The 16,848-nt window shown below is 41.4% G+C and overlaps 1 protein-coding gene across 1 annotated transcript; it reads right to left on the reverse strand.

Moving 5' to 3' along the window:
* Positions 1–12,344: 12,344 nt before the first annotated feature.
* On the reverse strand, positions 12,345–15,125 carry tmem174 (transmembrane protein 174). The gene is made up of 2 exons (XM_055052634.1): positions 14,498–15,125; positions 12,345–12,498 (listed from the first exon to the last, which is right to left on the reverse strand). The coding sequence occupies exons 1-2, from the start codon at positions 15,079–15,081 to the stop codon at positions 12,396–12,398; spliced, it is 687 nt and encodes a 228-aa protein (XP_054908609.1). The 5' UTR covers positions 15,082–15,125; the 3' UTR covers positions 12,345–12,395.
* Positions 15,126–16,848: the final 1,723 nt, after the last annotated feature.

Genomic DNA, 16,848 nt, shown 5'->3' on the forward strand with positions numbered 1-16,848 from the left:
TTTTGGTCTAGAGCCTGGTGCAGATATCTTAGTATGCTTGAATTAAGACAAAACCAACTTTTCAACAAGATATAGATGTTTTTAGTAAGTCATTCCTTCATATTGACTGACTCAGTACTGGCAGATCATTTCATTTACACAATTGGAAAAATGTTTAGTCGTAAGTGAAATATTCTGCCAGTGAAAATGGAAATGATTGTTCCACTTTAATCTCTTGATTTCATCAATCCCAAATAGTCTTCTCTAAATCACTGCGTGATGTCCAGAGTCGCTCTCAAACGCCCCAACTTTACGTTCACAGCAGCCATAGCGTCAACTACTTTGAGGTTTCACGTTGGGAATGTGGAGTCTTCGATTCAATCCAATTTAGTTTGTTTATACGCCGCCTATTAGCAGGGCACGGCGTTTCAAAGTGTCAATTTAATCCAGCACTACAGAGTCAGTCATATTCACTGCGAATTGATTGTGGTTGTCAAACAATGCAGTCAGGTTCACCACACAGTGACAGTACCTACTGATATTTTTCTACAGAAATGTGTTGATGTAGGAATGTGTTAAAGCAATGGGTTTTGTTTGTGCCTTTCTACACCAGCTAGCTACAAATATATCATTTGTAACTGGATTAATGACAAAAGGAAACATGGGTAGAATCAGAGGTTATAATCATGCCTGTAGATTTCCCTCCCTGCTGGTGTGATTGTGGAAATCCCAGCTACTGGAACTAGTTTCACTTCAGAATGATGACAAGCAACAACGACTTGCCTTGAACATGTCGTCCCTCCATCCATTTTCTGTACAGCCTTATCCCCACTGGGGTCAGGAGGTGCTGGTTCACCCTGGACAGGTCGCCAAGTCTGTAGCAGGGCAATAGAGAGACAGACAGGATAAACACCATGCAGACACACACACACACACACACACACACACACACACACACACACACACACACACACACACACACACACACACACACACACACACACACACACAACTCGAGAGAAACATGCAAACTCCGTGCAGAAACACCCCAAGCCTGGAATTGAACCCAGGACCTTCTTGCTGCAAGGCAGCAGTGCTACCAACTGCACTACTGTGCAGCCGCAACATAAAAAAAGGGTTTATGTTAAAAGATTATGGTAATCTTTCTACGGAGGACTTTTTTTCTCAAAATTCTAAGACTAACGTGTTTTTCCTCCAGTGGTCCTCATCTTCTTGAAATAGTTACAAGATCCAGCACATAAACTCCTCTGATTGATGAAGCCTCACACAAAATCATCATTTGAAAACAGATTTTGTATTTATTCAGCTTATCTACTATCTATTATTAAAATAAATAAAAAATTGTCGGATCATCTAAAAAAAAGAAAAAAAAAAAGAGGAAAATCTCAGAAATCTGAAATGTGGCAAATGCTTTGTAGAGCAGAGTACGTGTTTTTTTTTTTTTTTTTAATAGTTTTCAACCCCTGTGGTGCACCGTGGACATGACAAAATGACACAAAAGTTGTGAAAGGGTAGTTGTAAAGCAGCTCCCAAGCTATTTTAGCGTGGAAGCTAACACTTAGAAGGCCACAAACATCCTAGCTTGATTTTCAAAACCTAATTGAGCGTTTCCCTCGTGTGCGAGGCTCTGTTCAGTTTAATTAGGAGCCACTTATATAAAGAATAAAAATAAAAAACTATTGGATGGATCTAAAACATCTAAGTTTGATTAAAAATAGGAAAAATTAATAAAATCTGGAAACATGGCAAATTCATCTTGGAGCATGGTGCGGGTTTGAAAACTTGCAACAGCAAAATACGTTGTTTTTTTTAATTTTATGTATATTTATGGTTTTCAACCCGTGTGCCGCGCTGCAGGCATAAAAACTGACTGCCTCCCTGAGTTGTAAATGTGTGGTGGTAAAGTAGCTCCCAAGCTACTGGAGCCTAAATGCTAACACTTTGAAGGCCAGCTCCATTTTTCAAAACCTAATTGAGCGTTTTGCTCATTTGCAAGACTCTGTTCGGTTTATTCAGGAACCACTGCAGACGACAACTTTCTAGTCGTGCAGGGCGTATTACAATTTGATAAGTAACTGGTAAATTGATCATATTTGACTTTGCTAAACAGACTCGGGCAGCAGAACTGCGAGGGAGAACAGCGACAGGAACCGAGCTCAAGGTTATTTAACGACAGTGCTCCAAATCTAAAACGCACATATAAAATGACTATTTTAACTTAATATTCTGTCCGTCTCCAGTGATGAATCTTGCCCCGTCTTTTGGTTTGGCATCCTTCGCGTCGCACACACTGGAGAACAGTGGTTTTTTTTGCCTCGCCAGAGCATTTCTTTGGGTTTGGCTCGCACGAAGATGGATGCGACACGTTTTACGAGGCTGCAAAGACACAATTTTCTGCTTTTATTTGCTTCTTTGCTTGTCTCCCTTCAGTCGGGAAGGACCACCGGAGACGCCAACCTTGATTTATAGCGACGAAGACTTCCGTTTTATTTTTGTGTGTGTTTTTTTTTTATTTATTCATTGTTTTTTAAATTCAGCGTTCGTATTTACGCGCCTCCACCTGCTGAGCACCCCATACTCACATGCAGTGAAGGTCATGGGAATTTTCGGCTGCAGGTCGGGTGTCACAGTGGCAGTCTAATGAGTTACACTGCAAAAAACACAACATTTCACCAAGTATTTGGTGTCTAATTTCTAGTACAAAGACCTCAGTACACTTGAAATAAGACAAAACTGACTTATGGGTAACTTTTTCAGCAGGATACAGGAACTGAAGGTACCAGCTCAACCATTATTTCACTTATAACAAGACATTCTTTCCATGTCATAAGTGAAATAATGTTTCATCAATATTGAGGAATTACTGATTTGGAACAAGCTCCTGTTACTTGCTGAAAGGTCATTTTGTTTTATTTCAAGATGTTTGCACAAGAAACCAGAAAAAACAAAATAAATAAATAAACACTTGTTGAGGCTTTGTGTTTTTATGGTATATTTTCATTTCTAGGCCATCAGAGGACTTCCTAGCGTGTTTCACTCTGTCCCATCGCTCAGCATATATATGGATTAAGAAAGCACTGACGAAAAAAAAAAAAAAGAAAGAAAGGAAGAAATAAAAAAAACAGATGCAAGAGAGGGAAGAAAGGCTTCATAAACCGACGACACAGAGGTGAGGCTCCCGGCCGCGGCGCCTTGATTTAACAGTTAAAGTTCTGAAAAAGCCCGGCGCACAGAAAGGCCTGCCATCAACACATATAATCTCCTAGCGGAGCCCATTGAAAGCTGGGTCCTGGGGGTTAATTCTCCCATCACTACGTGTTTGAATCAACTCCTGACTCACATTGAGATGAAAGACACAGACTCCCGGGACCGAGCCCCGGACTCCGAGGGCCCGCTGATCCCGGACGACTGGGGCGGATTATTGCATGTCCGTCTCGTCGGACCTCCATCGGGACAGGGAAACTGAAAAGAAAAACAATAATTAGAGATAATTGCTTGTGTCCAAACATGAGCGTTAAAGCCCCCTCTCCCTCCTCCCTCCACTCCACTGCCTCTCTCTCTGTCTCTCTCTCTCTCCTTTCGTAGTTTGTGAGGTGGAATGAAAGGGACACCCCCCTGTTTTGACAGCTGGGCAGGCGAACATAATTTGTGACAGCTGAACTGAAACGTCTTTAACCGCAGGGAGAGACACACAGTGAGAGGAGCAATTTTTTGGGGCTGCGAGAGAGAAATGGTTGCAGAGAGAGAGAGGGAGATCAGACGGAGAGAGGATCCGCCTAAAAGAAAAGGAGGAAGATGTCAGAGAAGAAAAGAAGAAATTGGGAGGGAGGGCCGTGTATGGGATTTCAGCAGAGACGGACAAGGGAGGTTAAAAGGAGGTAAATTAGTCACACTCCATAAACTCTGAAGAGAGGTAGAATTTAAAAGAGCCCACACACACAAAAAAATTGGAGAACAGAAACAGATTACCGTCAAATGCATGACGGTGGAAAAAAAAAGAAAAAAAGATGAGAATATCTAAACAAGACGACTCGGCTGAACATGGTGTCATGCCAGCTTTGACACATTGGGTTAATTTGCTGCTCTCTGGAGGTGACCCTTGAACTTCAGGGACTCCGGGGAGCCTCAGACTGAAACAGCCGAAATCATGTCAGCCTGAGAAGGAGGGTCACGGGTCAGCTCGGAGATTCCCAGTATATGGGCCGAAACTGGGACCATATGTGCGCGGAAACACGTCCGAAACAAAAATAAGTCCCGACTCTCCCTTCCTCGGTGAAAACTGGCTGGAGTTTTTTTTTTTCTTCCCTTCTCCTCTCCTGCCCTTAAACACGTCGACCCACCGCAGACTTTCGGCCCTAATTCAATAAAGTCATAAATACCAGTGCAACAGCAAATTGACATAACGTTGGCCGCCCGCCCTTTAAATTGTCAGTGACAGAAGTTTTCCCAGAGGTGAAATATTAATACAAACAGCGGATTCCTTTTCCAAAATATCCAGCTCCCAAATTCTCCCATGTTTACTTTTCTCCTTGCTTCTAATTTCTGTTAGTGTGAAATGGTATACTTGGAGTTACAATTGCAGACAGGGAAGAAACTGAGACTGTGGGACATTTGCTCTGGTGAAAAGAAGAAAAAAAACAAAAAAACGGGGGGAGCTCCGGGTCCTTCAGTTTGTTCTTCGTTCGATGGAGAAATCTCCTTTTAGGGAGGATTTCTTCACTCATCATTCAAATTATAAAAGGTTATTTTACGTTTCCAACGACTTTTTATGGATCCCTGAAATGTGCTGAAAGGTCACAGTGATGGCTGCAATTTCTAAGATTGAATATTTCTTTATTCTTTTGCGAGTTGCTAAGAAATATACTAACAGTCTTAGCTTTAAAACTTGAATTAATCGACACAATTAACGCAATAATTCTGATGGCTGGACATTAGTGGAATACCACAGGGTTATGTGCTTGGCTTGTGGATGGATGGATGGATGGATGGATGATTGAACAGGTCGACAGGATAAATGTTAGCATTGACTAAAGAGCCGACTCCTTACATTACGTTTGTTTAGGGTTTTTGTCATATAATCATTAACACACAAATTTCTTAGTTTGTTTGTTAAAAAGTGGTGTGGTGAGAGTTGCACTGCCACCTGTTGGGGGAAACACAAAATGCATTTGTCCAATAAACTTTGAATGTCCAACAGCAGGCTTCCCGCCATCTCCATTTATTATTTAAAGAAATCGTACACCTTCCCTTTCAAACATGTTGATCATTGACTGGTCATAGTTGGACATAATTAGAAACACTATTAAGCTATGTTGCAACATTTAAATGTTGACCCCTGTTGGCACTAAGGGGCCAAAGATGTGTCTCAAAACCTGTGGGTTCAGTCCCCCCAGCTGACATCGACCAGATGACAATCCACACCACTGCCACTTCTCCTTTTTAAGAACCTTCTCAGAACCGCTAACAATTGACAGTTTCTAAAAATGCTCAGACTCATCTGTCTGGCACCATCAACCATGCAACATAAATCCACTTGTTTCCTCCATTCTCACGCTCGGTTTGAACTTCAGCAAGTTATCTTCCCCACATCTAAACCTTTAACCCTCGTGGGATCTTAGCATTCTGTTTGCTCCCCTTGTCCTACGGGCCTAACAAAAGCCCCAAAATAAAGAAAATTAACTGAGTTTTAAATCCAGAATCTATTTTTTTATGATGAAACACCCTTTATTAATCAATTCAACTCAATTTTTTTTTTTAATCACATATTTTTGCACAATACAAAAAGACGATCAACAGTGTTACACATTTTTTACTTTTTACCACAAACCAAGTGTTGTAGCAGTTTTATTTTGCACAATAAAGGTTTATCATTGTAATTATATAAATGTAGTTATTACTTCTGAATTAATTATCTGAAACGGAACAAAAAGTCGACAATTTGGAAGGTTTTAGTCAACGTTTCTTTTCTTTATTCTTTTTTCAGGAATTGAATAATATCTCTCGTAACACGACAAAACAAGATGTAGCTTCATATTGTGAACAATTTAACATCATCTCTTATGTTGTGTCACTTAATTATGTGAGATGTTCAACACAAGACGAAGAACATCGTCTGTTCAACATCAGGGTTGAACTTATAAGACGCTCTGATGATGAACATCTTCAACATGAGACGAAGATGATTCTTTCCTTCCCTCTCCATGTTGAACATAAGATGAAGATCGTCCCACACTGAAGACAAAATGTCCAACACAAGATGTTCTTCATAGGATGAAGATGTTCTTATGAAGACGCTCCTACGCTGAACATCTTCAGCACAAGAATTTGCTCAACTTCTCATGCTGAAGGTCCCATGTAGGTCAGTATGTGCAAACATACGTTGGGCAGTGAAACGTTTTCTCCTGGCGTCAGCAAGAAACCAACTAGAGGTACTCAGATTCTGCAGACCTTCATATCCTCTATATTTTGCCTTTATTATGTCTGAGATTGTTTCCTGTTGTGTTTGGGAACTTGTGTGATGTGAGGGGTGAGCTGCAGATTGACAGAGCAGGTGCAGCTCAAATGCAAGTTCAATTCGTCCATCAATCCAGTTTCTTTGATATGTGTTTGTGTGTGTGGGAGGCGAGGGATGCAGGTGTGTGTGTGTGTATTAGAGAAAGTGTGTGTGTGGCCTCTGAACTCTTTTATCTGGTGTGTAAAAGCTTTTATAATTCACGGGTCAAAAGTGACCCAGAAGACAATCCTTGTACCCTAATGTTGTTCACATGGAAGTATAAACAAAAACAAAGCATCACTTGTTCTAATGTCGGGGTCGATTCAGGAAAAGTCATAAAACTTCAAGCTGGAAAAAGATCTTTTAGGGTATTTTTTCTACAGCTAAACATGGTGATGGGTCACTTTTGACCTGCAAGACAATACAAGGGTCAAGTGCTTTGAGTTGTAGCCATGTGAGTCATTATTCTTCTTCACAACAAATTGGGGGGAAAAAAATGGACCTAACAAAGTGGCTGGTGAGTGAGCTTTAGAGCGCACTGCTTGGCATGTTTCAGACGTACCTCTGCTTTGGCTATGGACACGGCCCAGACCAGTTCCAGTCAATGAAACACATCCGTCAAATACCCAACTAGTCACAACGACGAATTCAATAACAAATTACACTTTTATCCTCAGAAAGAAATGCGTCTTTTTCTTCTTTTTTTTTTCAGACGTTGCAGGTCGTTGCAAACGATCAAATAGAACAAATCAAATCTTCTGCACTCCATTTATGGAGATCACAATTTTACCTTTATCAGTTTGTACAGAAAAAGAAAAATAATAAAATAAACCTTGAGCTGTTAATTGCACAGATGGAGCCTCCGCTTTGCATTAGAAATCAGAGGCTGTTGAACGACGCGGCTTCTCCTCCGTGCCTCCCCCAAAGGCGGAGCCTCGCTCATGCAATAATGTCATCTAAAGCCGCCTACTCGTGAAAGGGATCTACAATTCTCATAAAGACGTTTCTCATAAAGAGCATTAGAGCCCAAAAGTTATCATATATAAAACCGAGCAGGGCTCAGGAGTGTAATCACAGAAGTCTTTCCACAGTGCATGTAATCCTGCGGTGAGACGCAGCGCTGACCCTCGCGCAGGACTCATGTAATTGCACTTAAACTACAGTCTCATGGCCTGCTGCGGTTGCCCTCATACGGCAATTTCCTCCGTCGCTGCAGAGAAGCCGACCTCGCAGTGCTGGGTCCGAACGAGCTGAACACCTGCTCTCTGAGGAGAAACAGAGGCCTGCCGTAAAGCCAAATGTTTGAGTGCAAAAAACGCAATGGGGAAGTGATCAGCAGGGGGAAGGACGTGTGCTTCCAGTGTTGGTTGGTGGGTTCACACGCCGCCGAGTGGAGGAATAAGACGTTCTAATAAACCTGAGCACAGAACGTCCGTGTCCTGACCCCCGTCCTTGCAGAGGGTCAAAAGGGACCCGGCGACTCCTGGATGGCTCGCCACTCACTCAGCTCATGTGACGGCCGCCTACAAACGCAGTCACACTGGAGGCCTACTTTAAGAGACCAGCTGACCTGCAGTCGAGTTTGAAGCCGCGACGTATCCGGGGGCGACACGATGCAGGCAATGAAGGAGAGCAAGCTCTGTTCAGAGAGACAGCAGGCTGGGATTTGAACCCAGGACCTGGGGATTCATACACAATTCAAAGTAACGCATCACCATGAAGTAGGGGGGCTGGCTGGAGTCTTTTTATGAATGAGAAAACACTGAAAAGTGTGGCATGCAGATAGATGTGTTCAGCTGTAGTTTCTCTGATACATCCGAAAAAAATGATCTGGTGTGACTTATTGCATTTAGATGCCAACGCAATAAAAACGACGCGCAAAAAGAGAGAGAAAATCTTCTTTACATCTTCATACAAACTTATAAAATAAAATGGGCAATGACTTTCCTTCACGTCAGGAAGGAAGCAGGAAGGACAAGGAAACAAGATCTGCCGGGGGCAAAAAGAATTAAAAAAAATCAAACCTGTCAGATGTTCTTTTACAGTAGCAGAGAGGAGCAGAAGGCGCACAGACAGACGTGCAGGATGGGAACCTCACCGCGTTTCCCTGCGCCCTCCCTTCACGCACCGGGGCGCAGAGCCGCTCGCTGGGTGGCGACACGGCTGCCGAGAAACCGAGAGGCTGCAGACGGCAAAAGCCGGAGAAGATAATTCAGTTCTGAGTGGTTTCATGTGTGCTTCACAAACAACAAAGTTTTCCTGCGCCTCCAGCGTGTTTCCCTGCAAACATGGAATCCATTCCCCTCCCCCCACACACACACACACACACACACACACTCCATCTCCACCCAGAGTCTGCTGTGGCAGCTCAGGTCTTCTGAAAGTAGACAGAAAGCTGGTGCAGACCGAGCTTTGGGCTCTTTTTGATACGTTCAGAAAATTACATAAAAATATTATATATTTAAGCAACAGTGGGATAAAAGTGCCAACAGGATCCACCTACTGTTATTTACTCTCCCAAATAAATAAATACATAAATAAATATTCTGGTGAAGTAAGAGTTTCTTCCTCATTGTTTACAAAACCTTGTTCAACTTTTTTGGTTTTGTTTAAAACTTTTTGGCCATTATTTATTTACACAAGGTTAGTTAGTTAGTTAGTTAGTTAGTTAGTTAGTTAGTTAGTTAGTTAGTTAGTTAGTTAGTTAGTTAGTTAGTTAGTTAGTTAGTTAGTTAGTTAGTATTTATTATGGTATTTTTATCTGTCATAAAGAAAATGCACCAATTAGTTACCTGTTAGTTTTATTTCATGTGTATTTTATACATCTCAGTTAAATTTCCGATAATTTCATGTAAGAAAATAAATCGTACTTAATCACCTTGTTTTTTTGTTGTTGTTGTTTTTTTTGCCCTCTTCTTTCTTTGTCTTTGTTAATGAAACTCAAGTTGAAGAAGCTGAGACATGCCACCAAGAAACAACAACCACAACAAAACCAATTGAATGGCCGGTGGTTTAAAAGTTTGGTTACATAAAGCCAAAAAGCCGATTAATGCTTTTATTAGCCTGAATATGGCAAAATTCAAATCTGCTGAAAACGGAGGAATTTGACGTCACCCTGCAGCTGAGGGGCCAAAATGCTGCCTGCATTTCTTCTTGTTGGCGTCTATTTGGAGACAACATCCCAGAAAGTATCACAAGTTGAAATTTCAGGTGCAAATAGCAATAAAACAAAATAGAGAATTAAATTAAATTTGCATCAGTGACTTATTTAAACAACAAAAATAACTATGACCGATACAACAATGCCCCCCCCTCGCCTTCCTTAATCAAAGTAAATGTTTGTAACCCGTTTCGTCGAAATGACCGTGTGGTTTCGAATAATCGTCTTCGGCCTTTCATCAGTCACAACAAAGCCTCTTGTTGAACACGGCGCACAATGAGCTCAAGTTACAGCCCAAAACACCAGATTGAGCTTCACAGGCCAAGCAGTGCTGTGCATGTGTGTGTGTGTGTGTGTGTGTGTGTGTGTGTGTGTGTGTGTGTGTGCTGTAACAACAATGGAAACACAAAGTGTGCGGCAGCTAAAGCCCCTCCCCCACCCCCCGCACCACAGCATCACTGTTAATTGCCGCAGTCTGATCACGACTTGCGGGGATTAACTGACCCTTTGGTTTTGTTTTGTGTTTTAAATAGAAAATATATATATATATATATTTTTAGATTTATTATTATTATTATTATTTTCAATAAATGCCATGTCAGATGTTTCCAAATCCGCCCAGAAATGTTGAGCCGCATGGGAGCACATGTGAGGGCCTCCAGCAATAAGGCCTCAGAAACTCTTCAAATGAGCAAATAAATGAAGAAAGAAAGAAAGAAAGAAAGAAAGAAAGAAAGAAAGAAAGAAAGAAAGAAAGAAAGAAAGAAAGAAAGAAAGAAAGAAAGAAAGAAAGAAAGAAAGAAAGAAAAAAAGAAAGAAAGAAAGAAAGAAAGAAAGAAAGAAAGAAAGAAAGAAGAAAGAAAGAAAGAAAAGAAAGAAAGAAAGAAAGAAAGAAAGAAAGAAAGAAAGAAAGAAAGAAAGAAAGGTAAACACTTGTTGCCTTTTGACAACGATTTGACTCACCTTGTAAACGTCTCAGCACATCAGAGGAAGAAATCTCAGCTCATTTATTGGCTGTTTATCCTGTGTGTGTGTGTGTGTGTATATATATATGTCTTTTTTTAAATTATTATTATTATTATTATTGTTATTTTGGCAAGTGTTTGGATGTCTTTCACACGGAGTTATTATCCTTCAGCACGTTCTCTAATGGCTTCATAAATTGTCTCCAAATTCTCGAAAATGGGGCAATAATGGGGCCTTGTTGGCCACCCGCGTTTTACTGAGCTGTAAAAGTAATGGAGGTCACATTGAGCTGCGGTTTCAGATGTGCTCTGGCACACGGTGAGGAACCTGGAGGAGGTCCTGAGAAGTTTTCAAAAATATCAATTTATTGCCTTTTGTGTTATTATGATTACTGCTATACATGTATATATATATATATATATATATATATATATATATATATATATATATATATATAGTCACTTTAGAGCTGTTTATTTGTATTAAGTTTCAACACAAAAGAGAATAATTCATGTATTTTTATTCAAAATAATAATTAAAACTTGAAGCTTGATTTGAGAAAAAAATCTGCATCTGAATCTCCATGTTTTTCTAATGTAGTAATAACAATAGAAAGAACAATATATTTTATCACATATTCCTTGTTATCTAACTTTGTCAAATGTGTTTTTTTTTTTTTTTTTTTTGCTGCCTATATTTTCCAGGTTTCTCTTGGGAAAAATGTGTGTTTAATCCCACAGGGACATTTCCTGGTTAAAATAATAATAATAATAATAATAATAATGATAAATTGTCAGATATAATGTTAAAATAGTCGTTGGGGGTGACAGCCTGACTTGACCTCCATGAGGGAACAGAAAAGATTTGCTCAGTGTTTCTGCCCCCATGTGGCGCAGTGACACTTTGACTTACCCCACAAACTCAAGTTTACTGCTGGGACAGCGTTGATCCTAGGAGAGGCTGAAAAAAAAAACCTTTGACAATGTTTAAAAGCTTAACTGGCACCCAAAATAAAACTATGAAAAAAATCTAGATTATACATATATGCAAGTCAGTGGGTTCATGAGGACACTGGTGTCATCGAGACTCTTAAAGTTTTTTCTTTTTTTTTTCCCCCTTTTACTGAAATTAAACCCAACTTAACTTTTCAAACACTGAGTACTTTGTCAGTTTCCAGGAACACGTTTTTGCTCTTTCCTACATCATGAAAGGCCAGAAATTACAACCATATGACAATTATGTTTAGGTCCTTTTCCTTTTAACAATCTTTTTTAGCACAGATTTTTATTTCTTTGTTTCTTTCTTTATTTATTTTTGTTGGTCTTTTTACGAGCCTCCTTGTAGGTTTGCGCAAGTACCAGCAGAGAGAAAGTAAATTATAAGTGTGTGTGTGTGTGTGTGTGTGTGTGTGTGTGTGTGTGTGTTTTGTGTGTGTGTCTTAAACAGACGTCCTGGAGCTGATTTTTGCTGATACGTCTCAAGTTTTGTTTTGCTTTTTTGTTGTTGTTTTTGTTTTGTTTTTTTTTAACAAGTTTTTTCAACAAGAAGTCCTCCATCCTCAGTGATTTCACGACCTGCACGCATGCGCCGCTTCATCTTTCCACGCCAGCAGCCGTGTGGTAAAATTCAACAGGAGTCCCGAACGTTTTAGCAAAAAGACGCGATACACAGCATAGAATCGATTTCTTTTTTTCTTTTTTTTTAAAGCCTGTTAGAAGAAAAAGGAACAACGTCGTCAGCGTAAGCGTTGACGTCGCCCACCGGATGCTCCGACATTTAAGCCGACTCGTGTTTGGGAGGCGAAGGGTGAACGTCTTCGTACGCAGGTGGTTGTCCGGAACAGGTGGACCCGTCCCCTTCGCTTTCCGTCTTCAGTGCTCTACAATAAATAAATAAAAGAAAGAAAGAAAAAAAGAAAGAAAGAAAGAAAGAAAGAAAGAAAGAAAGAAAGAAAGAAACATAGAAAGATAGAAAGAAACGCAAACATCAGACAAGCTAGAAGTTGAGGGAGAAAAACTGGCAAACATCCAAATGTTTACAGGCTCAATTGGTTATGCTTTAAACCCCTGCTGCCCTTTCGAAGAAAAACACAGAGGTGGAGCGATTTCTCCCCCGACGATTTGGCATTAACTCGTGGAAACGCAGTTAAACGCAGGCCGGGAGCTGGGGGTTGGCAGGAGGGGCCCAGTGGCTGAGTCGGACCAACACTGGAGTTTATAGTCGTCCCAGGTTAACTGTATTATTCCCCGCTGTCTGCTTGTGTTAAAGAGATCTGCTCGCCCGGAGGACCTGCTGGGAGTAATTGTCTAAAAGCAGTAAAAGAAAGTGAAAACTAGGAATGCCGCTTTGTGTTTATAGCGAGAAGTCCCTCTGCAGACTGTTTGATTGAATTTCAAATAGACGGCCCGCAATTAGCCAAAAAAAAAAACCTGAGCCTCGGATCGCGCGGAAGGAACAGGTGGGAAAAATAAAAACCGTTTAGTCCCCGACTCAAAAGCTGTGGCTTTTCTCCCCCTTTTTTTTTTTTTTTCTGCCAAGACATGCATGCAGAACAAAATGGCCGTGATATAATCTTGTGTTCTGGAAGACTGATTATTTGAAGAAACGCCTGCCATTTCGGGCCAGATTGTCACCACCTATTCCAGCGAGGCGAAGTTTATTTTAAGGCCCGGCTGCGGATTATTTTTGCTACCTTTCCAGAACGGCGACCAGATTTCAGCGGCCGAGCAGCAAAAAGGAAAGCGAGACTTGCGCTGCGTTCGTCAAAAAATGTCTTCGCCATGCGTTTGTTGGGGAGCCCCAAACCGCAGAGCCAAGCACAAAACTGATCTGGAAGTAAATTAAACAATTTGGGATTTACCAGCATGCCCACTTAAAGAGCTTGTATGCTTTTTGGGTTTCTCCCATTCTTCCATTCATTAAGCCTGTCGCGTTTGCTAAGTGCCTCCCAAAAGTATACATGTTTTCATGTTCAAACCACAAACTGCAGTGTATTTCATCAAGGTTTTATGTAAAAAAAAAAAATTAAAAAAGGCTGCATGTGATTCCAAAGCAGAAGGAAAATATTAGAGAGTATTCAATTATTTTCTTAAAATGTAAAGTGAAAAAGTGGCACGATAGCTTTTTAATTTGATTTAATTTCCCTTTGGGATTAATAGAGTATTTTTTCAATTACTGAATTGAATTCGAGGATGTGTGTTACTGTCACATATATCTGCATATCCCAGCTGACCACAGTTCAAAGAAATAAAAGGAATATAAAATAAGAGCAAGTAAAACATGAGCAACAAATAAGCTGTAGAAAGCAGGACTAAAACATGATTTTTTTTTTCAATCAAGTCAGTTTTTTTTTTTGTATACTGCCAAATTGCACCAATGTGAAAAGATGTTGAGTATGATTTCAGTCCAAGAAGTTCTCATCAAATGCAGAGAGAGCGTTTGCATTGATATCTTAACAGATTTCTAATGGGTAGTTTTCTGAAATGGCCCAGAACGAAAAATGAATGTGACGCCTCTATGTTGGAGGGCGCCAAACAGTGTGAGTGTGGGGTGGGAGTTCACCCTGCAGCAGAACAAAGTGGATAGAAATATGCCCCAAAAGACTCGCTGCTCTTAACTGAAGTGAATAAATGATCAGTTAAGTGAGGGGGGGAATACAAAAACACACCATACGCTTCATGTTTTTCTGGTATGATAAGTTCACAAACAAGACTTAACACTTTCCACTTTGCAATTTCCCTTCTGTCAGCCAAAGCATCAAATACATATCAAATAATCTGTCATTTTTATCACAACATGTAGGAAAAGGTCAAGGGTTATGGCCACTTGTGCAAGGCACTGGATGCAAACTTGGGGTTTAAATAAAGTCGATCGGTTACCTGCTTCTGTGACCTGCCTCTGCGCTGTGCGGTGTACGGTCTACTGCCGCAAACGCTGCGTTGTCCAAGCAGTACAGAGATTCGTACGAAGGCAGAAGGTCTGAGCTGCCGCCCCTCACAGAGCTACCGGGCCGGGGATCGTCTTGTGGTCGTGCCTCCTGGGTCACGAGGTCGTAAGCTGGTGGGATACACAGCATCGTCGCGGCGCCCTGGAACATCACCGGCTGATTTATGGGATGAACCACAACCAGGTGACCTCTGGAGTTTTGTTCCCGCACAGGAACAACATATATCTCTTCCTCCTGTTGCCTGCGAGTCCAGCAGGACACCCAACTAAACCTGCAGACGCTGGTGAGCATGAAGGTACCCCCGACTGAGATCAGGAAGGGGCCCAGAAGTTGGGTCCACTGGAAGCTGAGAAGGGTTTGGTAGTGCTGCCAGCCCATGGATGTGAAGGTGACACCCACCATCGCCACAAAGACTCCGGACAGCAACAGGGAAGCTCTGGTTTTCTCACCTTCCATCAAACCAGCTGGTAGATGTGGACGTGAAACTGGACCGCTGGTTTCCACACGCCCCAACATTTTAGTCCAGTAATCTCAACAGTCCTCCTCGGTGCATCAGCTAATCTAGCTTCACATCAGCAACACTGACTTCCCCAGAGACCGGCAAAGTGACTCCGGATCTCCAGTCAAGACGAGAAGTTATAAATTAACGTTCCATTACATATTGCTGGTTAAATGAAAATAGAGTTTGCACAAATGTAGAAAACGTGACTGAATAAGAGCCAGTCCTGTTGGACAGTGTGTGAAAACTTCTGAAACATTGGAGGATTAAACTGTATGCATCAACGCTGACACCTAATGAACTTAGTTGTTTTCAGGTTTTTAGTTGTTGCTGAAACTGTACAAATGAGCAAGTTAATGGAAGTAGTTATAATTTGAATTTTTTTTTCAATCTTTTGCTGTGCTGCTACCGGCAACAGATCACACTCTGGTGGTCCAGACTCGTCACACTTGCAGTTCAAAGGCAAGTGATTTACATCCAACAGCTACACGTCCCAGTGGAAGAGCTGCTGGACTCCATCCAAGATGTCTGCTGAGGTTGGATGTTTTTATTTTATCACCGCGACCTGCAGGAGGGGAAAAGCTCACGCTGTTTCATGACAACTTATATACATATATGTATACTTTCTGTTAGTTTGCCCGCCTTTTATGTGCGCTACATACGTATGCCCTTGTTTATTCTGAGTCCACGGTCGTGGCTGCTCAGCATGAGGGGCAGCAGAACCGTCTGCAAACAGTCTGACGTGTGTTTGTGCAGCGTGGGAGAAAAAAAAATCTAAAATATTCACATATGTTCATTGCATTCTAATTCCAAATGCAAACAGTGACATGCAGACATGTTGTTCAAAGACCTACATGAAAGGCACGTCCTGGTGATGTTGCATGTAGCAGCCCCCGCTAATCAAGGAGCAAGGATAATGCTTATGGCAAAGCAAAACAAAAGGGGTCTTCGGCGGCGGTGGGGGGAGACAACTGATCATCGTGCACACAATACCAGGGAGCGATCAAATCCAACCTGTGTGCGTCCCACTGTTTACCAAAGCCCCAGCTCATTTCACTCGATGCTAATGAACAAGGGGACAGGCACAAAGGGCCCATATGAGAGCTGTGTTTAAAGAAACCTCCTGGAATTGCAGCTGTGCAGATTCTTTCAATTAGCAAACTCCAAATATTTATGGAGAGAACATTTCCTCTCTGGAAGGAAGGGAGGAAGGAAGGAAGGTTCTGTGTGTGCTTGTCTCCTGTTGACTCACTCTTGGGTCCATTGATCCCTTGAGCTCAAGGTTTGTTTAGCTACAGGCCTGCAATCCTCCTTTGTCTGCAGCACGTCAAGAAACGATGTGTTGCAAAATGTTGATGATATTGGAGAGATAACGAGGCACAAAATGTTGGAGGACCGTCACTTCATTCAAAACGCCAATAGCCTCAAATTATTTAGCAGATCTTTTTACTTTGCACAAGCTTATTTAGATAGTTTACCTAAAACAGGGTGGCCTAGTCCAGTCCTTGAGAGCTACAATCCTGCATCTTCTAGATACATCCATGCTCTAGCACACACTTCAGACCTGCAGAAATCTGGTAATGAATCCCTTACTTCATTCATGTCCACCAAAAATTGTTCAATCTTTCAAAAATCTGTTCCGTCCAGTGGACAATCAGACGAGCGCCGTCTTAAGATGCAGTTTGGTCGATTATACGTCTCAAATCTTGTCCTCTGTACATGTGAGCTTGCACCAAAGTGGTTCGGATTACAGAACCAGCTTGGTGGAGATGTGAAGGTGGACT

Source organism: Poeciliopsis prolifica, unplaced genomic scaffold, assembly GCF_027474105.1.
Source record: "Poeciliopsis prolifica strain line A6 unplaced genomic scaffold, Auburn_PproV2 SCAFFOLD035, whole genome shotgun sequence".
Lineage (NCBI taxonomy): Eukaryota > Metazoa > Chordata > Actinopteri > Cyprinodontiformes > Poeciliidae > Poeciliopsis > Poeciliopsis prolifica.